Source organism: Trachymyrmex cornetzi, unplaced genomic scaffold (assembly GCF_001594075.2).
Source record: "Trachymyrmex cornetzi isolate Tcor2-1 unplaced genomic scaffold, Tcor1.1 scaffold138, whole genome shotgun sequence".
Taxonomy (NCBI): domain Eukaryota; kingdom Metazoa; phylum Arthropoda; class Insecta; order Hymenoptera; family Formicidae; genus Trachymyrmex; species Trachymyrmex cornetzi.
In genome coordinates, this window is record NW_017295960.1 from 105,829 (window position 1) to 132,338 (window position 26,510).

The 26,510-nt window shown below is 34.2% G+C and overlaps 1 protein-coding gene and 1 pseudogene across 8 annotated transcripts in view; one reads left to right on the forward strand and one right to left on the reverse strand.

Moving 5' to 3' along the window:
• Positions 1 to 26,510, reverse strand: part of GluClalpha (glycine receptor alpha 1) — a 75,201-nt gene that overhangs the window by 41,439 nt on the left and 7,252 nt on the right. For 5 of the 8 annotated variants that reach the window (XM_018522747.1, XM_018522748.1, XM_018522758.1 and 2 more), the window contains exons 1-2: positions 1,143 to 1,393; positions 649 to 716 (exon numbers count right to left, since the gene is read on the reverse strand). In XM_018522747.1, the coding sequence (XP_018378249.1) occupies positions 649 to 716; positions 1,143 to 1,145 (71 nt within the window). In that variant the 5' untranslated portion in view covers positions 1,146 to 1,393. The other 3 variants (XM_018522749.1, XM_018522751.1, XM_018522750.1) reach the window with 3 other exon arrangements.
• LOC108770894 (cytochrome P450 CYP12A2-like) lies at positions 6,242 to 23,456 on the forward strand (annotated as a pseudogene).

Genomic DNA, 26,510 nt, shown 5'->3' on the forward strand with positions numbered 1-26,510 from the left:
AGGTATTTCCCTTCGAAACAAATCAATTTTGGAGACGAAAAACGGCAGGAATTAAGTTTAACACCTAATATTTTAATGTATGTATCTTGCATACCATTATGTATACGTAATATATATGTATGTATTCAGAATCTTTAAATATCTGCGGTCATTACACAATATATAAAGACATAAATAGAATTCTATCCTGAATTTTGGTACAAATTATATAATAAAACACATTTAAAATAGTTTTCAAAAAATGCACACCGTCGTAAAAAATACACACTTCGCGAATCGTTCTTCCAAAAATTTTTACATTATTTTTCAAATCCCGTTTTATTCAATTCTACTCGCGCGACAAAATTTCAAAGGTGGAGCACGTCGTTCCGCTCATAAACTTTCGTTCCTTATAAGCTTTATGCATCATAACAATAATCCCGTGTGGGTCAATAACATATATCTTTACGAGCCACAGCGTTCTTTCTCAGAACGATGTTTCTATCGCTGTAAACCCTCTCGCGAAAACCTTGACTTGACGTCGTTCCAAAAGCGTGTAACTGCTTTATTATTAATTCAGACGATATAACAGTTAACTGCGTATGAACAAAATTGACATGAGGCAATTGCCAGCAACAATTTGACACACCTGTCGACGAAACAACCTACCTCGATGGATGCAGCAGCACCGCTAGTAACGCCAGTAATAGTAGTACTCCAGGCCACATTGCGCCGGCCTGCGAACAAACAAAATGCACCTTCATAAAAATTCTGCGGCGAGCTGCGGAATCCCTAAGCGGATTCGCATTAGCGATGATTAAACTTATCTATCTCACACCGCACCGATGCAATCTACGTAATTTCTCCCCTGCGATCCGTAATATCTCATCTTTATTTAGACTCGTTTTTATATTATTTACTTTATCAACATTGCGCGAAACAAAAGCAGACGACGCGTCTGCTATTTCCTCGCAAGATCACGGAAAATCTATCCGCGTTTAGAATTACGTCTATATATCGCTAATTCCCATTGATTTTAATTGCCGTCGACGCCAACTCGACCGATGTTGTTTCCAAACTAAACCGACATAATTGCAACATCGCACGCGCGATATTTAATAGCGGAGGAGCCAAAGTACAAAGCCGGGGATGCCTCCATTTACCATGTCTCACCAACTTCCCGATGATTGATTGAATTAAGATGACGTGTGTATGTGTGTGTGTGAAGATCAAAGCGTAGAGAGGCACCGGTGTACTCCTTTATGCGTGCCGCACAACAGTATCAACTCTCTCTCACTGTCTCACGAGATTAAGTTGATTATACGTGGAGGAAATACACACATTCCCCGTTTCTCTTTCTATGTACGAGTACAGGTATCGTGGTATCGCAACTTCAACGTAAAGAAGAATTGGAGCGATACCAAACACTGTTCGTGAGTTACTGAGAGGGTGCCGGGCGTGAATTCTCTTCGAGGCTCGCCCACGAATGACAGGTTCTATATATTCACCTATCCATCCCGCTTATCTCATCCGAGGAGGTAACTCAATGATAATTGCGAATTGGACGACCGCCCCGACCGTGAATTGAAGTAGAAGCCGGTAGAAGTGGTCGCGTTGTATTAAGAATTGAATAGGTGCCAAGATGCACACGTGGCCTATTTTTATCGAGGAAACACGCAATTTTCATGTGAATTGAACGATCATGTGGGAAATCACGTGTCCATTTTATAACGTGAGCTGCAATTCTACGGAAAATGCTGTACCACGAAATATATTTAGCGGTTGAAAAGTCTACGAATAACCGCGTAACGAGCATTTCTAGAGAATTACGGGTGTTCGAAGCTGGCGCGAAACATGGTGGATGCCCCGAGCGACGTCCGTCGGCAATATTGCCGGGTAACCCGAAAGTTTCGAGTACTGTGACCCAAACCCGACCCGCGTTACAGCCGACCCGACCCCGAGCTAGAAGCCGAGATATCCGCAGATTCCAAGTACTTGAGAGACCTTAATCGTCTGTTTGAATGCTTCGCGGTCAATTTCTCTCTCCCGCTCTTTCTCCCGTGCATTATATTGTTGTGTCGAGATATGCGCATAATTTTAAATTTTAATTAAAAAATTATCTATACATTCGCAAAGAGGATACTAGAGTATACCATGCAAGTATTCTTACCTAAGCAAAGATTTACCTCAATTTAAATACTTATTTTTAATGGCGTGACTATCTCGAAACCGAGAGAATTAAACCTGCAAATAAATCTTGCGCAAATATTTGCGCGAGATTCATTTGCAGGTCGCGTACGTTCGACGTTATAATCTTTTGTCGTATAATATTTTATAATTTCCTTCGTAGAATACCACGCTGTTTGTTGTACGAATCATTGGTAATTGACGGGAGGGATGAAGTACGCCAACGCGAAAATCATTTTGACGGGCTTTATTCCGGATGGTAACAGACGAGAGGAAAATGATCGCGTGAAGGCGTGATTGCAGTTAACGAGGTCCGTACGCGAACAGCAAACAAGTGAGCGGACAAGTACGCAATAAGGTCCTCTTCAATATCAGCAATGTCAGTGTCGTTCGTGGCATAGGGGAAGACACGAGAGTCACCCTTATCGACACGCAATATCTTTGTTCGTTATTAAATTACACTCAATCTGCTAACACGTATCATTAATGAGATAGTACTTTGTCAGCGGACGTAACAATGAATGCTAATTTTATTGATAATTACATACTCTCTAAATCTGAATCAGTGAATAGTCACTGATTACCCAGTAGCATACTTGGCACTGGATAATCAGTGAAGTTCAACTAAAAAAGGAAGAATGTTTGAGCATTACAATTAAAATATTGATATTTGTTTGCAGGTTAATTTCAATCTTCTAATACTATATTCATTGAATTTATAACTAAAATAAAATTAGTTAGATTACGTAATATAAGGATTAGATGAGTTAGGGATCTCACATTTTATTCACTGATCAGTGGCATACTTGGCATTGATATCAGTGATTATCCATTGATTCAGATTTAGAGAGCAAACGTTTTAAGTATCACAACACTGAATCAACTTCTCGCCCAGAACAACACGTGTAAGGTCAAAATTAGACTACGCATTGAAGACTGAGATTGAAGATTGAAGATAGAAATTTGACCGATGAGGACAAAAGAATTTAACTGCTATATTATTTTGATTGGTCAAATTTTGCAATCTTCAATCTCAATCTTCAATGCGTAATCTGATTCCGGTCTAATGCGGGGTCTAAAATAGAAGTCGCAGCGGTCGTAGAGTCTTGTAAAAAATTAACCAATTACAGAATATAAGAAGAATAATCGACTATAATTGGTCAATTTTCTACAATCTTACGACCGCTACGACTTCTATTGTAGACCCCACATATTTTCCGTAATCGTAAGACGTATCGTAAAAGTTAGCCAATCAGAGCAAAATTTTCGAAAATTGGTGACCGTGATTGGCTAATTTTTACGTCTTATGATTACTGTTACGGAAAGTGTGTGCGGCAGCTCTAAGGCCGGAATCAGACTACGTATTGAAGATTGAAGATTGAAATTTGACCAATCAAGGTTGCCACAAAAAATGAATTTTAAAATTTCCTGACTTTTCCAGGTTTTCCAGTTAAAAATAGAAAATTTTCCGTGAGTAATATAAAATATGTAAATTTTAACATTTAGACTCACGGATTGTAGGAAAGTTAGTCTATATTACTAAAAATAACGCAAAAAAAGCTTAGTAGGTTACTACAATTTGGGTGCAAATTCATGTCACAGTAAAAAATAAATTAGTTTTAGAAAACAAGAATGCAGCTATGATGAAAAAGAGGAAACAAATAAAAATACCGAATAAAATATAATTTTAATTATTTTATTAAAATCTTTTCAAGAGAGCACAAATTTTGAACGTATTCGATTGTAAATGTCACGTATAATTTAAAAAATTATAACAATTATTTGGAATAGGAGTTGCGAGCAAATTTCGAAATTCCAGATCTTTTTACATGACCCGGTTTCCATGACAATTTCAATTTTCCTGACTTTTCCCGGTTTTCCAGGTATGTGGCAACCCTGCCAATGAGGACAAATGAATTTTAGCTCCTATTATATTTATTGATCAAATTTCAACCTTTCAATCTTCAATACATAATCTGACTCCGACCTAAGTGCCGAAACACAAGAGAAATAGTAAGCCTCAAGTCGTAAGATATTAGCCAATCACAATCGAATATGAGAATAATCGATTATAACTAGTTGATGTCTTGTGACTTAAAACTTACCACACCTATTGTGTTTCGAGACTAACGCGATGACTATTAGAGATTCTATAACAGAGTCTGATCACGAGATGACAAATTTTGATTGGCCCGTCATTTTTGTCAAGTTTAATAAGTTGAATAAGATAGTACAAGTTAGAATGAGTAAAATATAGTATAAGTTAAAATAAGAGAATATATATAAATGAGACAGCATATATATTCTTCTATCTTACTCTTGTTTTGACAAAATTGCTGGCCACTCTTATAGGGTCTCTGGTGTCCACGACAGAGTAGTAAGTCTTAAGAAATTGACCGAGCGATTATTCTCCTAGCATTCGACTGTGATTGGTCAATTTCTCACGACTTAAGGTTTACTACCCTATTGTAGACGGCGTTAAGAAAGAAAATTCCAAGGTAGAGTCGTATTCTCGAGGTGGAGACTCGCGCGAAAGAAACCTGCTGTGTATTAAAATAAATGTTTCCCAATTGTTCCGAGTGTCAGTAAGAGTTACCGCGAGTGTATTAAGAATATCGATCTCTTTCGGAGATCTAATAGACTCTATCTTCATACCGAAGCTACATGAATAGACCACGCGGACACTATAACTCATAATTTAGGTACGGCGCTGACAAATGGTGACAAAGAAGAAGAGCGCGTGTGGGTAGGTTACCGAAGAGGGGAAGGCAAGCGATTTACGACACATACTCTCTCCTCCACAAACTAGTTTGCCATCTGTACTTCCATCTCTTTCATCATTATTGCAGAGTAATGCCCTGAACGAATACGAGGATTTCGTCCGCGACAGATTAGCTTATCGTGCAAAATCACGGATCAACGTGATCAGTCATCGATTGGTAAAAGCCAATTTAATGGAGGGTAAATAAAGCGCTCGAAAATGCATCTGCGCCGTAGTTTAATGGCATCATATATTTGACACGTCCCTGCAATTTATCAATCTTGATGTAACCTTAATGGCAAAATGTACATACGTCATGCTTATCGTTACGCAAAATCCGACGGAAAACGGAATTAGCATAGAGCGCGTGATAAAAATCTAAATATTTGTAGCCCGTTCCGCAACACAAATTATTGCACAAATCAATTATCTCTAAATATCTTCCTTTCATTGCTCTTCTTCTCTCTTTCTCTTTACTTTATCGATTTACTTTTACAGATACAAATATGTAGTAAATACATATCCGAGGGAATGATCATCACACCGAATAAAATATTCATTACATTTAAATAAATATTCGGAAACCTTTTACATGAAAATATATTTCCATTTAGCCGCTAAATTACGCGTTAGATTAGGCGTAACGACGCGGCGAGACGGATCGAGATGTTGTTGCATGACGAAGAGATGCAGTTTTCTGGCCGCACGATCTTTGACAATGTCCAGCGATTGGACCCATCAATTCGTTCGTCCGCGTATTCCGTTACATTCGTATCTGCGAATCCGTCTTTCCGTTCTGCCAATTGCCCATATTTATCTGTCCGTCCCGTCCGTTTCGGCGTTGCCGTCGATCCGCCCATCGGGTCCATCGGTCCATCTATCAACCTTTGCCCGTCCATCCCGTGTCACCCGCCGAACTGAATGCGTGCGTGCGTGCATACTTATCCAATCTATCCGCCAATCTATCCAACTTGTTCCCTTCTCTCTCTCGCATTCACTCTTTCTTTTCTTTTCTTTCTCTCTCTCTCTCGCTCTCACTTATTTTATCTATCTGTTTATCTATCTACCCTTTCGCAATCGTTTGCTTTCTTCGCCCTCCCACTTGGATCTTACACGCCGCCTCGATTGACCTACAGAACGACCTATCGCGCGCCCGTTCAACTCGTTCTCCACTCCCGAGAGTCCCGCGAGAGCCCCGGGAATTCCCCGAGACGTGTGATTCTCTCGTGCAGACGTCGCGCCGCGAGATCCGGAAGGAGGTTCGCGCGCGCTCGCGGCCAACGGCACGCAGTCGTCGAAGTCGGGGTAGGATGGATGCTGTCGCTGGACCCTTACCTGGAGAGGCTGACAATCCTAGATGCTGGACACCCCGCAGCTATGCTCGATTACTGGCATAGCGTGGGTCTTCGGCACGACACTCTGACAGGCCGCCGAACTCTCTCTCTCCCTCTCTCTCTCTCTCTCTCTCTATCTATCTAACTACCTCTCCTCTCTCTCTCTATCTCTCTCTCTCGGCTCGACTTGTAAAGTGTCCTACCTCGTGAGGTTCGTCTCCTGGACTGCCACCGTGGAGAAAGCTACATGCACCCATACCTGGTTGCTAGCGCTATTGATCCCGGACCCCCAGACTCCCAACCGACCCACGCAGACGCCTCGCGTTGCTGCGTCGCTTTAGCAACGTGACGTCATTCACCGCCCCGCGACGCCCAGCCCGCCGCCAGGATTTTCTATACATCTTTCGCCTCTCTCTCGCAAGCCTTTCCAGCGCTGCTGCCGCCACCGCAGCTGCGGCCGCTACCACCACCGCTACCGACGACGACGACGACGACGTCGGCGCCACCGGTTCCTCTGGGTCCCAACATCCCCGTGTACCACAACATCACGTCACCGATCTCGCCACGAACGCCCGATTTCAACGAACTGCATACATGTATATAGCGCTATTGATAAATGAAATATATTTCTCTATATACACTGCACTGAAAAAAAATATAGTCAATTTTAATAAATGTTTAGTTGAATACCGCCAACTAAATATTTATTAAATATAAAGATACATTTATCTGATACAAGAAATGTTAATTTGATTTAACAATCATTTTTTTTACTGAATAAATATTTATTTACTGTAAGTAAATGTTTAATTGGCAGTATTGAACTAGAGCAAATGTGATATTTGTTAAAAAAACAATCGATTTGTTACGATTGCAAATTAATTCTTCAATGTCACAAATAATATCGCTAGCAAATAAGAGGCTCATATACATACACTGAGAAAAAAATATAGTCAATTTTAATAAATATTTAGTTCAATACTGTCAACTAAACATTTACTTACAGTAAATAAATATTTGTTCGTTAAAAAAAAGATTGTTAAATTAAATTAACATTTCTTGTATCAAATAAATATATCTTTACATTTAATAAATATTTAGTTGGCAGTATTCAACTAAATATTTATTAAAATTGACTATATTTTTTTTAATATTTTTTTTCAGTGTATAAAAGTCGTTGCAGGGTCTCAAATCGTAAGAAATTGACTAATTCTAGTCAAGTATTCTCCCTATATTTGACCGTGCTTGGTCGGTTTCCTACAACTTAAGACTCCACGATCATCTACGAATTCTATGTAAACGAGCTAAAGTCTATCCAAGATAGGTTAGATTCTATATAGTTTGTTTCTGTTACTAATAATTAATTGGTATAGCAGACTAGCAGCAATCACAACAACATAATTTGTTGTTATTACATATTTACTAATCTCCGATTAAAGGTACTGGTGGCTTGCTAAATTAACAAAATCCTTTCTCTCAGTGTATATGTACATATATATATACCTGGCGATTTATTAATGAACGTTAATGCGAATAAAACTCTGTTTTTCAGAATTATATTACGATCGCAAAATTATTAATCTCCTGCATGAGAAATCCGGGCGTGACATTAAATTCGACCTTTCGTTTCGTTCGAATGTCAAGGGATGTTCATTTATTTGAGAATGTCAATGCCGTTTTTGATACTTATGGTCATTATGATCAACATTGAACTGGTCAAACCTGAACTCGACCATTTCCAGCCATCGACATATACCTGGCGACATATACCCAGATACGAGGCGTTCGTTCGCCTCCAGTTCTCACCCTCGAGCTAACAGGAGGTGCGAAAATCTGTAATGAGAGACCAAACACGAATTTACGCCTATAATGAACGTACATCTAGAAATCTCTTCTTGAAACTGCTCTTCTTTCGCAAATTATGTAATTTAGTATAATGATGGTTTCTTTTAAGTGTCCGTTTAATTACACTTAAAAATAAGTAGTAACAGTAATAGTAAGAAATGAAAAATAATGACTTCCGTAAAGAAAATTAGCAATACGAGAATAATTATGCAAAGAAATCTTTCTCTCCGTTATTATTTCATTTTTCTATTAATCCAGATGTATATCTTTCTGTATAAGCGCCGAGTTTCGTGCAAGAAACGGAATTACGTAAAAATACATGAGGTGTCCCAGATTTTTGCCACGCGATTCTTGATCGAGTTTCGGTCCTTGAACGAGTAGACACGCGTTCTTAACGAAAATTTATATCGGTGCACCTAGATTATCCTTTCCTCAGCGAAAACTTGCATCATGGCATCTACATTATCAAAGTGTCAGAAGTCATTTTATTCTACGTCGCGTGCTAACTGGAGGCGAGCGAATTGGGAGCTCGGGGCCAAGATTAAATGTCCAAAGCGCGTTTCTCTTAAACACACGCGATAACCTTTCGAAATTACACAGCACGTCAACATTCACCTCACGTGATATTTTCATTATTTTCACAAAGTGATATCTATCGTATCACGATGTATCATATCGTAAAGACAATATACAATAAAAAACTCCGATAATTGTGCTATTGTTATCTATCTTTTTTTCGGAAGCCGAAGGTACGAGAAGTCGGTCATTTATTGTCTTGCCTATCGATACAAAGAAAGAAGGGAAAAAAGAGAGAAAGCTAGCGGAATGCAACGATTAACTTTTTGTTACGAAGAGCCATTATATTTAATGGTTTTCGTACGTTCATTATGTACAAAAAATCAGCTCAATTGCTCAAATTTTGCATCTAATTGTAAGATAATGAAAGGTAATAGCAATTATCACACGACACAAATATCTAATGTTATCGGTATTAGATAATAATACACGCGAGTGTTAATTAGCCATTAGTGTATCTATACTTAAATCTAGTGTTACCGGAAAAACACTGAAAAAATATTGGAACAACAAGAAACTGCATTTTCCGACATACATTACTTGTAATCGCGAAATTTCTTACACGAATGTGTTGTTCGCTGTAATTATCAGTATCCCCTCCTAGGAAAACCTTATTAATTACAATATAATATATTATATTGTTTATTTACGTCGCCTAAAGAGACGTTGTTCCTTCATATACCAATTATTGCGAAAAATATTACTAAGGCCTCGATAGTCTAAAGGCTCAGGACGCTCGCACGGAATGCGAAAGATCCGAGTTTGACTCCCGTCCGAGATAATATTTTTCGCAATAAAAATTAATTAATTACAGATTTTAATATGTCATTCAACATTATTAAGATCGTTTCGAAGATGCGAATAAGCATTAAAAATTTATTAAATTACTGGTCAATTTAACTCAATATTATTGCGGTTTATTAGAGTTAGCGTTTCAAGACCGAAAAATCATTTCTGGGGACTACATATGTAGTATATAAATTCACACGAGAATCAAACAAGCATTAAGATCCAGCTAGACCGTTTAAGGCTTTGATTTCTACAATTTGTCTTATTAATTACGTTACTTTGCGGATTCATTATCCCTATTCAAGTACAACTGCACCAGGAACATTCAGATAAAAGTAAAGATAAAAGTCGCGATCACGTACTCTCAGTGTGAAGTTTACATTCACGATTACAACTGATCGAGTCACAATACTACTACGAACAGAAGACGGTTCGGAAAACAGACATCTGAGCGATGATGAAAAATTCTGTTGCGCGCCCATTTCTTTCATTTTTTTTTTTTTCTAATTATATATCAATATCGTTTATCAGTATTACAGAAGGCAGAGACAAGCAAACCAATTTTTGTTTGGTGTGAAAGGAGCAAAGTGGTTCGACCGGAAATGACACGTGTCGATAGAAGGGATCGTTGAGTCTACGGAAGTGAGATACGCGCGCCAGTGCAAGATTGTTCGATTACACTTGACTGTAAGTACATGTTTTGTCCCAATTGACGAGGTGTTACATGAGTGCGTAATATACCGTGAACGTGTTGCTTTCAATTCTATTGTTGTGCTCGAGCACGACTGTACGGACAATAAGTGGTTTCAACGTGCAGGGAATCTAAGTACTTCTTTCTTATTTCATTACTTTAATTTTATTTCTTTATCGTTAGATTTATCCAAATACATGCGATACTCTGTGAATATGCAGCGGGATGTATACATTGAGAAAGGAGAATGTACTAAATTTTAATAAATATTTATTTGTATAATACTAGCTAAATATTTATTAAATGTGAACATATATTTATTTAGTATAAGAAGTATTAAAAATTTTTAGTATCTATTTTCAAAAAATATTAAGAATTTAATAAAAATTTTGCAGATTGTTCCGAGTATCTATTAACGAATTTGATTGGAGACACTCATTGTCAGTGCGCACTGATGCACATTAAAGGCATCGTACACAAATTAACGTAAACATGTGTGTTTAAAATAAATATAAAAGCAAATTAAGCCATGAAATCCTCAATATATTTAACTGTTAAGTAAAATATGCATTTTATAATTCCAAATTTTTACATTTTACTTTTACACAAATTAAATCAGTGTGTATAATGGCCTTAATATGCACTTGTACGTTCAACCGAATTCGCTATATGTAAAATTTGAGCACAATTTTCTTATTGGTTTAAAAATTATTTAATTTTTTGTTTTGATTCTTCTGAAAATGGCGTTTTAAAATATTTATTTGTAAATTTCATGAGGGAGTAATACAAGCATTAAATCAAATATTACACGTATACTAGCAAAACAATAATATCTGTGCAAAAGTTTATTTGAATCTATTTCCTCGTTTAAAAAAGTTATTGACTTGCAATAAAATATGGTTTATTTTCCTTTATAGAACCATTATAAGCAATTAAATTATCTGTTATTATCTGTTGCTTTGTTTGCAGTTGGCAGTATTTCACTGCTAATATCATCAAAATTTTTTTAATGAAATTCGTTGACTTAGCTGATTATTTGATATATTTTTACCTAATATTGTTATAAACAAAACATTTTTTATTTAATTTAACTGTCATTTTTATTTAATAATTAATTTATCGTACACAGTAAAAAATCGTGCGTCCATGTGTAGAATTTTTCTTGTGTTCCCACATTTTGATTATTACTTCAATGTAAAATAAACATACAACTGATACGTTATTATTTTTGTAACATTTTGATGTGTTACATTTGTAACATTTAGATTTATGTTACCTTTCTAACTTAACAATTGCGTATGTCAATTAAAAATGGAATATTATTTTGAGTGTTACGTCAATTAAAAATGGAATATTATTTTGACTGTTTTTAATACAATTGTTTCAATTAATTTATATATCTCAAAGTCAATTTAACGTCTAAGAATTTTTTCATTCATATTATACGAACAAAAATGTTTTATTAACATTTTCTTACGAGTTACTAATTTATATATCTCAAAGTCAATTTAACGTCTAAGAATTTTTTCATTCACATTATACGAACAAAAATGTTTTATTAACATTTTCTTACGAGTTACTGCAACTACTCTTCTATGTACTCTACTTATTTTATATGTTAGTTTTAAATCACCCTTAAAGTCAAAATAACAAATATAAATGTAAAGTATTGCGTCAATTATTTAACATTATTAGTTCGTTAATAAATAACACAAGACGAACGAGTTACTTTAACTTAAAATTTAGAGTGGATCTCCTGGAACATGTAAAAAAACGTTAAAATTAATATTTTCTTTTTTACTGTGTAAGTAAATGTTAAGTTAGTACTGTTCGAATAAATATTTATTAAAATATAGTATGTGTGCTTTTCTCATCTCACGCTATGAAAACAACTTCTTGTTGTTTTAAATAACAAAGAAAGGCAGGATAAAAACGGATTAATTTGCATAACTGTGAAATGTATCCTACATCATATTGCATTACATTCTACATTTATAATTAATACACTTTAACAATATATTGTAAACAAATTTATTGGCTAGTATTTTTATAAAAATCATTTTTTAATCAAATTTTTTAACATTGTCGAATTTTATACACAAAGATGTGGCCGACAAGACGCATTGCTTTAAAAAAATCGCAATATAGACCAAATTAGTCAATATATATTGTTTTAAATTCAAACGGTGAATTTCCACATATCACATTGTTAATGGCAAATAATACTGATATATTATATAATTGTTGATAAAATATAAGTTCGCTGTACCGTTCGGCCTCTGAATGCTGACTAACTCGACCCATGTAGACTCATTAAAGCTTCGAACCTTCGATAGACTGCACCGTTTTCTCCGACACAAAAAAGAAAGAAAAGGAAAAAAAGGAAGAAAAGCTCGTGGTGGGTAAAAGTTACACGGCAAAAGTTGCTTCATCAGGCGTTTCCTGCATTTGGAACTAATAACAAACCCGTCGTGTCACGGGGTGGTCGCAGAGGAAGGAAGGGGTGAAATATGACCTATTTTCGTCACTCTCCGGATTGAAAGTATTTCCGACATTCGAGGGTTTAGCTAAGACGAGAAAATGTCGAACGGGAAACGAGCACGGGGAGAGGGTGAAAAACGGGGCGTTCGGTTCGTCGTCGCCATCGTCGTCGTCGTCGTCGTGGCTTGCTCATGCTATAACGTGAGCTGACGTATGTCGATATAGAGGCGTCGCGTGTTTCGGTCCAGCGCCGAGTCTCCTCGGGACCATAACTCGATATCTCTCGGAAAATCCCTCTATCGCGTGCTTTACAACCCATACAAAGCCCGAATTGAATGTTAGCCTAAGACGAACGACCGCCTTGTAAATATCACGTGGTCGCTCCTTCGTCTTTGACTGCGAGCGCTATGTATACAGTACACGTAACTAGAATTGCGAACTCTGTGATTAAAAGCAATTTCGTGTAAATAAGCTTCTCCTTAACGACAATGTTAATTACTGTAGAAACAGAAGAGTAAATTTGACTTGACAGTACGAAATACAACTGAAAAAAATATTAAATTTTTAATAAATATTTGATTAAATAGTTCTAAGTGAATATTTATTAAATGTGAACATATATTTATTTGATACAAAAACCATTAATTTGATTTTTGATTGACGTAAACTATTATTTTTTTATTAAATAAATATTGATTTACTGTAAGCAAATAAATATTTTACTTTGTTAGTATTATTTAAATAAATTTGTATTAAGATTTAATAACTTTTTATCAATGTAGTTTATACTCATTTAAAATAGTTAAATTATTCTTTATTAAACTTCAAGAACTCGTTCGATTTTGTTAATTTTTTTCTCCGTTTCAGACTCACTGCATCTGCAAGCAGTAATTTTAAGGAACGGTAATTTTACACACAGAACAGTCAAAGAATTAACCCTTCTGTCACTAAATAGCAAGTACTTTGCGTTAATTTCTCCACCATATTTTAATCTCTTACTCGAGATTAAAATTCCGAATCTTGGTCTTTCATGTTTTACAGCACAACGTGCACACAGGAAGTTGAATAGTCTTATTCGCGTCTTAAATTCCATGCGCATGGTACGCGATATTTTTCCATTAGTCTAAACTAATATTCGGAATCATGTATTTGCTGAATAAACACGAGTTTCGTTGCCGTAAATAACCGCAAAACGTAACCGCATACATATTGAACGCGTTGAATCGATAAGCGAGGGCATTCGGTAGCATCGTTTACGAATACATAGTTGATATACTTTTATACTTGGATACTTTTGCAGAATAAACAAAATCAAGAGATTAATAAAATACGTATGATGTATGCTAGAATTCTTACTCGCAAGATCAATTGACATTTGCTAATATCAAAAGTACAAAGACAAAGTCGTGCAAAGTCAACTGTGAGTTACTCGATCGAATATAATGAAATGAAAGATACGGTAAATGAAGTGCAATACGCGCAGCCGATCAAGGATATTCCCGGCCCGAAAGCATTGCCTTTACTTGACAATTGGTTCAGATTCCTATCATACATAGGTAAGAGATTCTGTCATGAATTCGAACACACGTTGAGATTTTTATCGATACTAAACTAAATAATAATGCTAATTACTGTAGAAATAGAAGAGTAAATTTGACTTGACAGTACCGAATACACTGAAAAAATTTTTAATAAATATTTGATTACATAGTTCTAAGTGAATATTTATTAAATGTGAATATATATTTATTTGATACAAAAACCATTGATTCGATTTTTGATTGACGTCAACTATTATTTTTTATTAAATAAATATTTATTAAGCAAATAAATATTTTACTTTGTTAGTACTATTTAAAGAAATAGTACTAATTGAGACCTAAACTGAATAACAACATTTGAATGACATTTTATATTAAATTATGCTATAAAATGTAACTATATTTATAAAGTTATTGTTACTAACATTATAATAATAATAACTATAAAAATAATGCTTCTGGCCATAATTATTTTACCATGCAATATGCAATTATAGTCACAAATGCGATATATTTTTCTCTCACAATCAGTATGTAATATATTTCCTCTGTTTCTTAATTATATTTCGTGTATGTGTAAACGACGATTACTAATTGGCGTAAATGCAGGTGTATATGGCAAAGTACATCTTAAAACGCAATTGTGCATTGAAAGAAAAGATTGGTTGCTACAGCAAATTAAATGGTAAAATATGGTACAGTATTTTTAATTGGCTACAGCAGCATAATTAGTATGACGACATTGTCAAATTAGACAAGATATACTGAGAGAAAAATATTTGGTATTTGTAACTATAATTACATATTACTATAATTATGATTATTACTGCTATAATAATAATAATAACAGTAACTATGTATATAGTTCTAGCAACAAATGTATATATTTGGCAACCTAAAATGACTATATATAATTACAGTTATTATAACCATGAAATAGTTGAAATTATCATAAAAATAATTCAAGTAACTATAATTTTGTAGTTATATTTTGAGACAACACCATATTTTTTATGTCCATATAAATTATATGTGCCATATAATATAATTTCAAATATTTTATGGTTATAATAACTATAATTATAGTCATTTACTGTTATTATTTTTATAGCAGTAATAATTATAATTATAGTAATATATAATTATAGTTACAAAAATACTAAACATTTTTCTCTCAGTGATAGGATTCTAGCGACCGACCATTTTTCTATTCTCACCGGAGCTAAAATGTATCGGGTGGAAAGCGCGTGGCCGTTGCGGATTGCTATGAAGACTTTTTATATCACTATCGTAAAAACAAGAAACACATCTTCAATGGATAGTATAGCCTTGCAACAAGGTCAGTAGAATATCTTGATAGAAATGTACACAGTGAGAAACATTTTGTGTTTCTGTTAAAAATGGTTCACTCATTTCTTTGTTAAAATTTTATGTAGAATTTTTAACATATCCAAGTGTTAATTTAACATTATATTACTTGCATATTTTGCGTTAAATTGATATTCAACATTCCTTAGGAGTGAGATAACATAATTTATGAATATCTAACAATGTATTTAAAATGTAAATTTTAAGACAAAGGAATAAAGTACGTGTTAATTTAATGTTACATATGTAACACTGATATCGTTTGTAAACAAATTGCAAAAACATAATTTTTCAGTAAAATTAATATTTATGACTTGTTAAATTAACACGTACTGTATTCCTTTATCTTAGAATTTATATTTTAAATACATTGTTAGAAAGTAACAGTTAGAGTATAATAGTTAAGCAATATGTTAGAAAGTAACACAAATATATAAAAAGTTAATACAAAAAATTTTTTATATTGCCTTTTTATACGATATTTGTGTCACTTTCTAACATATTAATCTTGTGTTAGATTAACACACAAGTTTGAGTGGATCACGAAATGTGTTAAATTTAACAGAACCTGCAACTATGTAATCATCAAGAGAGAAAAAATGTCTTTTTTTTTCACAAGATATACAATACTATATCTTGACTCTCAACCGTATCTCTTTATAATTCTCAATAACGCAATAACGAAAAACTTCTCTTAAAAACATCCTTTAAAAAATCCTGAGATAGAATTACTTAGAAAGAAGCTTGTTAAGTTCCACGTTAGATAAATATCTAGATATGAGTGATCGTATATGAGTATCTTATGTGTACAAAGAGCGCCCTAGTTTCGCTGTGCTCCCTCTTATCGTTACCCGTCTATTATTAAGATATTAAAAAACCCGAAAATGGGAAAAGTGCAAGCAGGACGATTTTATTAAACGGTTTTTTCAGCTTATGAATCGCAATATTCTTCCGCTTATCTCCGATCGCTTCAACCATCTACGTGATTTGCGTCACAGCTAGTTTCGAACAGAGTTATGTCGTACTAAATTGTTAGATTAATAACGTATTAGCTATTATGGCTTGCGAGATTGCAACATGGATAAATGCACACGTTCCCGATGCAGTACGTCAGATATATGGTCAAGCGCGAAGGTCGTCGATATCCCGAAAATTCGTCAGAATACGGGAACACAAGCTGACGAAGCAACCCTCCACCCCATCGGTATCCTAATTCTCTTTCTCTCTCCCTCTCTCTCTCTCTCTCTCTCTCTCTATCTCTGTCTCTCTATCGCGCTGGTCTCTCCTGTGTCCTGTACGGTCGATAGTCCAGCGAATGTATAGACAGCCACAGAGGCCAAACACAGAGGCCTACATAAATTGCGTATGATGTAACATCTCGTCTCTCGGAAAAGGGTGCTCTCCTGCTTTCAGCCAGGGTAAATTGTGGCACGACTTTCGATCGAAAGTCAATCCGCACATGATGCAACCGCGAATAATCAAGGCGCACGTGTCGCGGATCAGCGAGGTGGCCAGCGATTTCATGAAGAAAATATCAGCATTACGAGATCCTGAGACCCTGGAATTGCCGAGCGTCTCCACCAACGAATTGCTGAAATGGGCCTTAGAGTGTAAGTGATACCGAGTGAGGTATTTACACCACTAACGTTTTGCACTTCTCTTCGAAAATGGAGCATCTAGAATGATGCACGTATGTAAGTCTTGCTCGTAACAATGGAGTTGATAAATTAGCTCGCACTCCAAATTCAATGCACTGCGGCAATGTACGTTCGAGTGTGAATAATAATGCATTTATCAACGGTATGACAAGAGAGATACGAGATTGAAAGTTAAAAATACACACCGCTCTATATTTCAGTATTAAAATACGTCGATCAATTAACTATCATCACCGTTGTGTCGTAATTAATAGCAATATGTTCGATCGCGCTGGATGTCGGTTAGAGTGCTTGATGCCTAATCTTGTCGCAGACTCAGAGCCGCGAATAATGATTAATTGCGCGCACGAGATGTTCGATCTCATGTACCGCATGGAAATTCAGATGTCTCTGTGGAAGATATACAATACACGGAATCTCAAGAAGTTCTTCCGTGTGCTGGATACGCTTAATGGGTAAATATTGAAACTTATACTCGTTACACTACTACGTCAGCATATTACTCCAAAACTCCTATGTGAATACGCGAACTTGTTACTTAACGTCGTCATTACTGTAATCCTCGATGTGTTTCCTCGATATTTTCACATGTCGCGAAGTTAGTTATCAATAATGTATCACGTGTCTCACGTTAATTACTTTCTATCTGGAATAAAATTTAACATTTTACGTTATTCTGTTACCCTCTTCTACGTTTCGCTTGCGCGTAAATTCATTCTGCACGTAACAAGCTTCAAAACACGACTCATCGTCGCCGTCGTACTCGCGCAATTTTATTTACGATCTCTTTTAAAATTTCTAGTAAACACATCGAGCAGACTAAGGTAAAGTATGAAACAATGAGCAACAGCACGAATCTACACGACTGTAATATATTAGAGAAACTTTTGCGTATCGACAAGGTAGCACAGGTAATGGCATTCGACATGCTAATGGCTAGTATGTATAGTATATTGATATGGCAAGTGTCAGATTCGAGCTCTTCAAAACAATTCTCACAGTTCGATCTTCTACAAACAAAACATTATTTCTTTTCCGATAGACTAAATATAATAATGTAAAATGATAAATGATTCTAATTAAAATAAAAAAGAATCTTTTCGTTTTTTTTTTAATGTGGCTGCATATCTGCTACAAGTATATCTTTGAAATTTTTATTTTTTATTTCCGGCTTTCGAAATTTTTATTTTTACTCCCAGTCGAAGTAATATTTTTCGCAATAAGAATTAATTATTTACAGATTTTCATATGTCACTCAACATTATTAAGATCGTTCGAAAATGCGAAAAAGCATCAAATTGTTAAATTCCTAGTCAATGTGATATTATTGCGATAGTTTAGTAGAATTAGCATTTCAAAACCGAAAAATCATTTCGGCACGCGTTTCAAAAAACTATATTGAAAAAAAATTAGCTAAATCTGAGTAAATATTCCTTGACTAGTACCAAACATTTATTTAGAACAAATAAATATTTGCTCAATAAAATATAATGATACTTAAATCATATTAATGATTCTTGTATCAAATAAATATATGTTTACATTTAGTAAATATTTACTTGGCACTATTCAAGAAATATTTACTCAGATTTAGCTAATTTTTTTTTCAATGTACATACGTAGTATATAAATTCACAGAATCATACAAGCATTTAAGATCCAGCTAGACCGTTTAAGGCATTGATTTCTATAGTTTGTTTTATTTTTTTACATATTTAACCGCAAACATTTTTTTTAATGCATCAGAAATATTTTGGGCAAAAGAAAGTTGATTAATTAATTATATCAAAGTTTCAAAAATGGGACCATACAAGATTAAGTATAATAATCTGCTACAGACTGGCAATGTGTCTGGCAGTTTGTTGTATTACATAGCGAATAATCCGGAGAAAAAACTGCGAGAAGAAGTAATATCCTTGTTACCGGACAAAACATCGCCCGTCATGCAGGACGTTTTAAATCAGAAGAGGTACGCTAAGGCCTGCATCAAGGAATCCCTTCGATTGTTTTCCATTGCTGTAGCTATTCTTACAATTAGAACTATACAAACGGATGTTTGTATAGGAGGATATAAAATATCGGCAGGAGAGTGCGTGATGTTTTTTTTACTTTTAATTTATATGTACGGTTTAATCTGGTCACTAATTAATAACTGTATTATTTATATCTTTTCGTTGGATTATTAATTAATCCATGAAAAATTAACTATTAATATATTTCATACATTATACTAAAAAAATTTATTAAATCTTAATACATATTTCTTTTAATAGTACTGAATAAACATTTACTTACAGTAAATAAATGTTCACTCAATAAAAAAGTAATAAATAATATAAAAGTGAAATATAAAAAAGCCCATCAGAGTCTACATCGGATGCACAGAAAACTCTTTATTTTCGTGTGAATGTAACAAAACGAATAAAATAAACGCTTCGACCCATCAATTCGGGTCCTTATCAATATAAAATATATATCGAAATTACATAAGTAACGCAAATTCCAAAATAATGATTCCCGACAATTTAGTTCTTCTTTATCCAAATGCCAAATTAGCTATGTAGCAAATTATTATCAAAAATACTAACTTATACAATAATAATATAAAAACTTACATAAAGTAAAACCGGAGTCATATACATTGCATCAATAAGTAGAATCACATCGCTCATCAGATTGTCAAATTTGCTATGTCGTCATTCAAAAGAAAATAAAAATTAGAGAATTATTAAAATCATTTATCTGAATTTTAATTTTATCAACTTACATGTAAGCGTTCCTCGCGACACGACGTAAAGGTCTTGTGGTGTTGACAGTTAGAGATGAAATGAGAGTCAAAATAATAAAGTCATGTAGTTATTGAAATAAAAATAAAAATAAAAATAAGACCAAAGGGGGGGAACAACAACGTCACAATTCCGTAAATAAATTCATATATAGTCTAAAGAATACGTATCATTCTGTAAATTCAAACTCTGTTTCTGTTTTCAATAAAGGTCTATTTTCAATCATTTTCATTTTATTTCTTTAATTAATGATCTATGTTAATTTATTATAGTCAACCGCTTTTATATACATACTTGTTTATAACTTTGAAAATCACCCGAAGGTGGTCGAAATGTTAGTTTGATATAGATATATTTTTAGTTTGATGTAGACATATTTTTATATTGCTTTTACTTTTATTTTACAATTAATATCAACTATATCATATGTACATTAAAATTTGTTTTATTTTGGCTCGTTCTGGTTATATTTTATTTTATCTGTTTCTGTTGCTTTGTAATAAATAATTATCATTTTTCAATTCATGGGTTTTGTATCACACAAATATTTGTTCGCATTTAGTAAATATTTACCTTGAACTATTCAAACAAATATTTATTAAAATTAAATATTTGGTTCAGTGTAAGAAAAACGTTCACTCTAAATACATGTCGCGAAACAAGTTACATCAATGAAATCGCATTTTCATATGATTCTCTTTTCTATGCCATCAGTTCGATGTCATGGCCTGTCATTCTCTGATCGCGAATGAGCCCACACAGTTTTCGAGAACGCAGAAATACATTCCCGAGGGATAGTTGCAGGGTAACATGGAGTTTCCATCAGCCAAGGGGCGCATCCATTCGCGTACATGCCTTTCGGATTTGGCCCTCGCACCTGCATCGGCGCATCGGCCGACGATTCGCCGAAATGGAACTCGAGACATTACTCTTGACAGTTCGTAAACTTGCTCGTCCTGCAGGCAATTCTATTGCTCAGGGGATTCAGTTTCTGGAATAACGATAACAAGATTTCCATTTCGAAATAACGTATCTCACGCTAAGAAGGTAACGATGCCAAACAAAAATGTTTTGAATTCCCTGAGCTCTGAATTTTTACAGTCAAAACGATTAAGATATTTTGACAAAAATTAGTTAATATGCTCGAATCTCAATTAATAAAATAAATTTTTAGATACATGGGAAGAACGGTTTGGATAAAGTATCTAAAAATTTAGCTAGATGTGAAAATAATTTCTGTAGACAATTAAAATAATGTAAATGCTCAAACTGGTTGCTAGAATGTCAAAACTTTTTGCATGCAACATTGCTTATCATGTTTGAGTTTCCTACATAATTATGTGATGGTCCAACAAAGTTATTTTTACAAATCTGCATTTAACCTAAATTTTTTAATATTTCAGTAAAATCATTCTTTCCTCGTAATGACAATTAGTCAACAAAAATTCGGCTATTATTAATAAAATGTTTTCTATTTTTTATTTTGTTAGCATAAAGAAAAATTATATATTTCTCGAACATAAAATAATTGTATATTATATTATTCATGCTACAGACATAAATTCGTTACTTGTCATTTAAAAGATTTGTCAAGAAACGGAAAAAACTACTATTATATAATTAGTGATTATCCTGTTAATCTTATTGTTGTATTTCATTCATTCCTATACGCTTTGATATGAGCAGCTGAAGCGAATGTAAACGTCCTTTAAATAAGTAACACGGAAATCTGATTTTTGTTTGTTTTCAGTTCACGCATGTCTCCGAGGAGAATTCTTCTTTTCACCAATGTTTTATTCATACACGATAAGCATAGATGTTTAATAAGTTGAGAGGTTTAAACGAGTGCACGCGCAAGAGTATATGGCACACCGAGACAATAACAGAAACAGACACGCTTGCATAATATGCAGATTCTCTTGGAGCATTGGACTATGCGTGACTGTGCATGGCAGTGCAATAACGATGTTGTGCTCAAGTATGAATTCCCGGAGAGCTAAATATTCTCGTGGATTCTCGTTGGCGTCATTCCTTTCCTCGTGAAGAATTGAGAAGCATGATTCCGTAATTTATCCCAACAGCAATTTAATATGAACATTAACAAAAATAGCTACTTTTATTCCCGCAGTTAGTCATGCTCGTGCATCTATTTATCTACAAAATACACGAATATACGCGAATAGGGTAACTATTAGTGTGTTTTTAAACCAACTTGCTCATTACATTAAATATATTTTAGCTTTAATTTTATCTGCTTGAAATTAGTATTGGTTTTCAATATTTCTTTTTCTTATATATTTTTTTAGTTAAAAAAAAACGTTAATGTCTTATAACGTTCTTGATGAAAATAAAGAAATGTTTTTGTATGTATTAGTGTATCTCTCTAAGCGGCGATAGTTCTATTGATGTACTTTCAATTTGTGTGCTTATTTACGCTTGACATTTCGTTTCAATATATAATTACTAAAACAGATAACAAATGTAAGCTAATTGTTTAAGTTATTACGTAAATCATTGTTTTAATCATACTTACAATTTCAATGTACACCCATAACATAATGGTCTCAGCTCTAAACACAGCACATTAATAGAGAGAAGCTTAAAATCTCGCGCGATATTACGGGTTCCACATAAATTCCTCTAAATTGTGATATGTATCTTCCAAAAATATTTACTGTATTTTAGTAATTAAAAAGTAGAATATATTATATCTTTGTTATCGTATACATTAGTAATTTAATTAAAAAATAATTGTTCCTTATTTATTTCTGCTAGTTTCCTTTATGGCTTATTTAAATACAAACGCACACACTAACAGGGGCAGATACAATAATAGAGACAATTATTCTATATCGCTTTATATTATACTCGTATATTATTTTATTAATATTAAAATATAATCGAGAATATAATATATTGGTTTTGCATGCGAGCTAGAAATTTGATTTTTGGCGAAAGAGCCTTCACGCAGAAATTCAGAAGCAATCTTCTAGTGAGAATTACGAGTCTCGGAACCACGCTTTTCAATTGAATAGCTGATTCTCGAAATGGTTTCCAAGCGGAAAAGCCGCGAGAACACGACGCATGCATATTATTCTTCCGGTCGCGCGTGGTACTGCGAAAGGAATATACTGGAGACGTTTTTGTTTTATTTAGATCATATGAAATTTCCGGATTGAATGGCATCACGGACCACACGAGTACGAAAGCCGATTTATATATAAACACGTGTCATCGATGCGATTCAAGCTCATCGATTTGTTAGATAGTCACAATTGGTGCAAACCTTCCTACGACCGAGCCACGTGTTTCACGGAAAAAGATGAGAAAAGCGTCGGAGAAACGGCCAGAAAAGTATCCCGCCGACATCTTGCGCGCGATTTTTTCCCTTTAATAATTACGACAAATGTCGGTGCAGCCACTGGTTACACGAGCATCTGACCCGAAGAAGCCCGGCTGAAGCGGTGAAGATATCATCGACCAACCACAATTCTTACAATTTTAATCTACGCCCGAGGACAAAAAGCATTTCGCAGAAATGTCAGCGTGGAAGCTACAAATTTTTAGCAAGTTCGTAGAAAAGCACGCGCGTGTATGTGTAAGCTCGGGTCTAAATAGTATAAAAATATAAAAGATATAAAATAAATTATACATATTACATTGTTACGTATTACAGAAACTTTTATAAATACTGACGTACTTTTTTCGTGCTCATCTTTTATTTATAATAGCCCGAGTAATAGCCTTGGGGCAACATATTGCGACGTATATTATTTTATACATATTTGTGATGTCGATAAAGTTCAAAAAATATTTATTAACGTTGATAGTTGTTTCAACAAATATTTCGCTTATATTAGGTGTTAAACTTAATTCCTGCCGTTTTTCGTCTCCAAAATTGATTTGTTTCGAAGGGAAGATGAGTGAATACCTTAATCAAAGTAATTTCCTCCATTTTCTACTTTATTACTAATTAATAATACTTTATTAATAATACTTTGATTAAGGTATTTCCCTTCGAAACAAATCAATGTTGGAGACGAAAAACGGCAGGAATTAAGTTTAACACCTAATAGCATTAATGAAACTGATGAAAGTTTCTACTAGCTAAAATTATATAAGAAAAAAAAAAAATAATTTGTAGCGTAAAGTAGTCACTATATACACTCAAGTCGGTAAATTGCCATTATTTAAGCGGACTAGATTCGATCGATTTAACATCGTTGCGAACTAATTTCGTTACAATACTATTTAGTTTAATTACATCGCACAGCGTAACAACAGCATTTACAACAAAGCTACGACATTACAGGCCTTATCTATCGCGAAACGCATTCTGGAATTAATTTGAACTCGAATAATTTGAAATAACCGCATAATAGAGCCTTCGAAATAGATTTGAAATGGGTTGGGATTCCAAGACACTCCGTGTATGTGTACGAGTGCAAATATACGAAAATCGATTTACACTTCGCGACGAGAAGCAATAAAATCATTCTTACGTTACGTCGAATGACGTGCGACACTCTATGTTTCCGCATGGAAGGATAATGCATAATCGGCGGAATGAATCTTAATGCGACCTAGTTCCGGTTTACACGACCCCGATAATACGACTGGATAATAGAATACTACCGTGTGCATGTGTGAATCTGCAATACTTTTTTTACACACCTACCCCTTTGTAGTTTTCGCTTACAAGACTGCAGTATGTAACAAAACTGAATATATTTACATGTGTTACAGAGATAAAAATATAATGTGCGGAAAAAGTAAGCCGGATAAGATAAAACGCGAAAAAAACTAGGAACGAATAAAATTTGCGTATTAACTAACGTCATTGTTCGCTTATTTTATGCGATTATCGGTTTCACGAGGGATTTACTTTTTTATAAACCGAAGCGTAACTAACTGATGCGCGGACACGTTAAATTCAACAAATTTTATATATTAAACATAATGTTAGGTATAACACGTATATATGTACGCGAGTGTATGCATTCGTATAAAATTCACCATCCGCGCGTCAACGAATTAATAAAATATCAATTTGTGGGGGACGAGAGAAACGTGGAAAGGTAAACCAATGGCAGCTTATAATCCCAATGCGAAAATTGACTTCAGACCATTCAAAAATAAACTCTAATGATTATCACATTTTATTTTATATAACATGAGCAATGCGTTTACAAATACGTATTCACTGTATTCCCTCTATATATAATATTTATAGAATAATATATAAACAAATATTAAATAAGTACGATCTCGTTTCCCATTCAATATGTATCGTGTTATTTAAACGCGTTTCAAAGAATAATTTTGTAAACCGGAACTAGGTCGCATATCACCGTTCGCGGTCGAGCAAACGTCGATCGTAAAATAGTCTCACTTCCTGGTAGATCCACGTCCCCTTGGAGTTTCCTTTTTTTAAAATATTTAGAACAAAATGTTATATATTTTTTAAATATTTGATGGCTAGCACAACTTTGATATTCCAAAAATGTTTTTTAATTAAAAAACGCCTACATATAAAAAATATAAATTCATTTCTTGTGTTAATATAATTTCAAATAAAACGTTTCATGAATTTAAATAATATTTTTCAATATCACAATATAAATAATAATTTGGTATTCTACCTTTTCGTATTTGAATATAAATATGATAATGCCTTTTATTGAACTGACACAGGTTTTTAGTGTAAATACCGTGTGCATGTGTGAATCTGCAATACTTTTTTTACACACCTACCCCTTTGTAGTTTTCGCTTACAAGACTGCAGTATGTAACAAAACTGAATATATTTACATGTGTTACAGAGATAAAAATATAATGTGCGGAAAAAGTAAGCCGGATAAGATAAAACGCGAAAAAAACTAGGAACGAATAAAATTTGCGTATTAACTAACGTCATTGTTCGCTTATTTTATGCGATTATCGGTTTCACGAGGGATTTACTTTTTTATAAACCGAAGCGTAACTAACTGATGCGCGGACACGTTAAATTCAACAAATTTTATATATTAAACATAATGTTAGGTATAACACGTATATATGTACGCGAGTGTATGCATTCGTATAAAATTCACCATCCGCGCGTCAACGAATTAATAAAATATCAATTTGTGGGGGACGAGAGAAACGTGGAAAGGTAAACCAATGGCAGCTTATAATCCCAATGCGAAAATTGACTTCAGACCATTCAAAAATAAACTCTAATGATTATCACATTTTATTTTATATAACATGAGCAATGCGTTTACAAATACGTATTCACTGTATTCCCTCTATATATAATATTTATAGAATAATATATAAACAAATATTAAATAAGTACGATCTCGTTTCCCATTCAATATGTATCGTGTTATTTAAACGCGTTTCAAAGAATAATTTTGTAAACCGGAACTAGGTCGCATATCACCGTTCGCGGTCGAGCAAACGTCGATCGTAAAATAGTCTCACTTCCTGGTAGATCCACGTCCCCTTGGAGTTTCCTTTTTTTAAAATA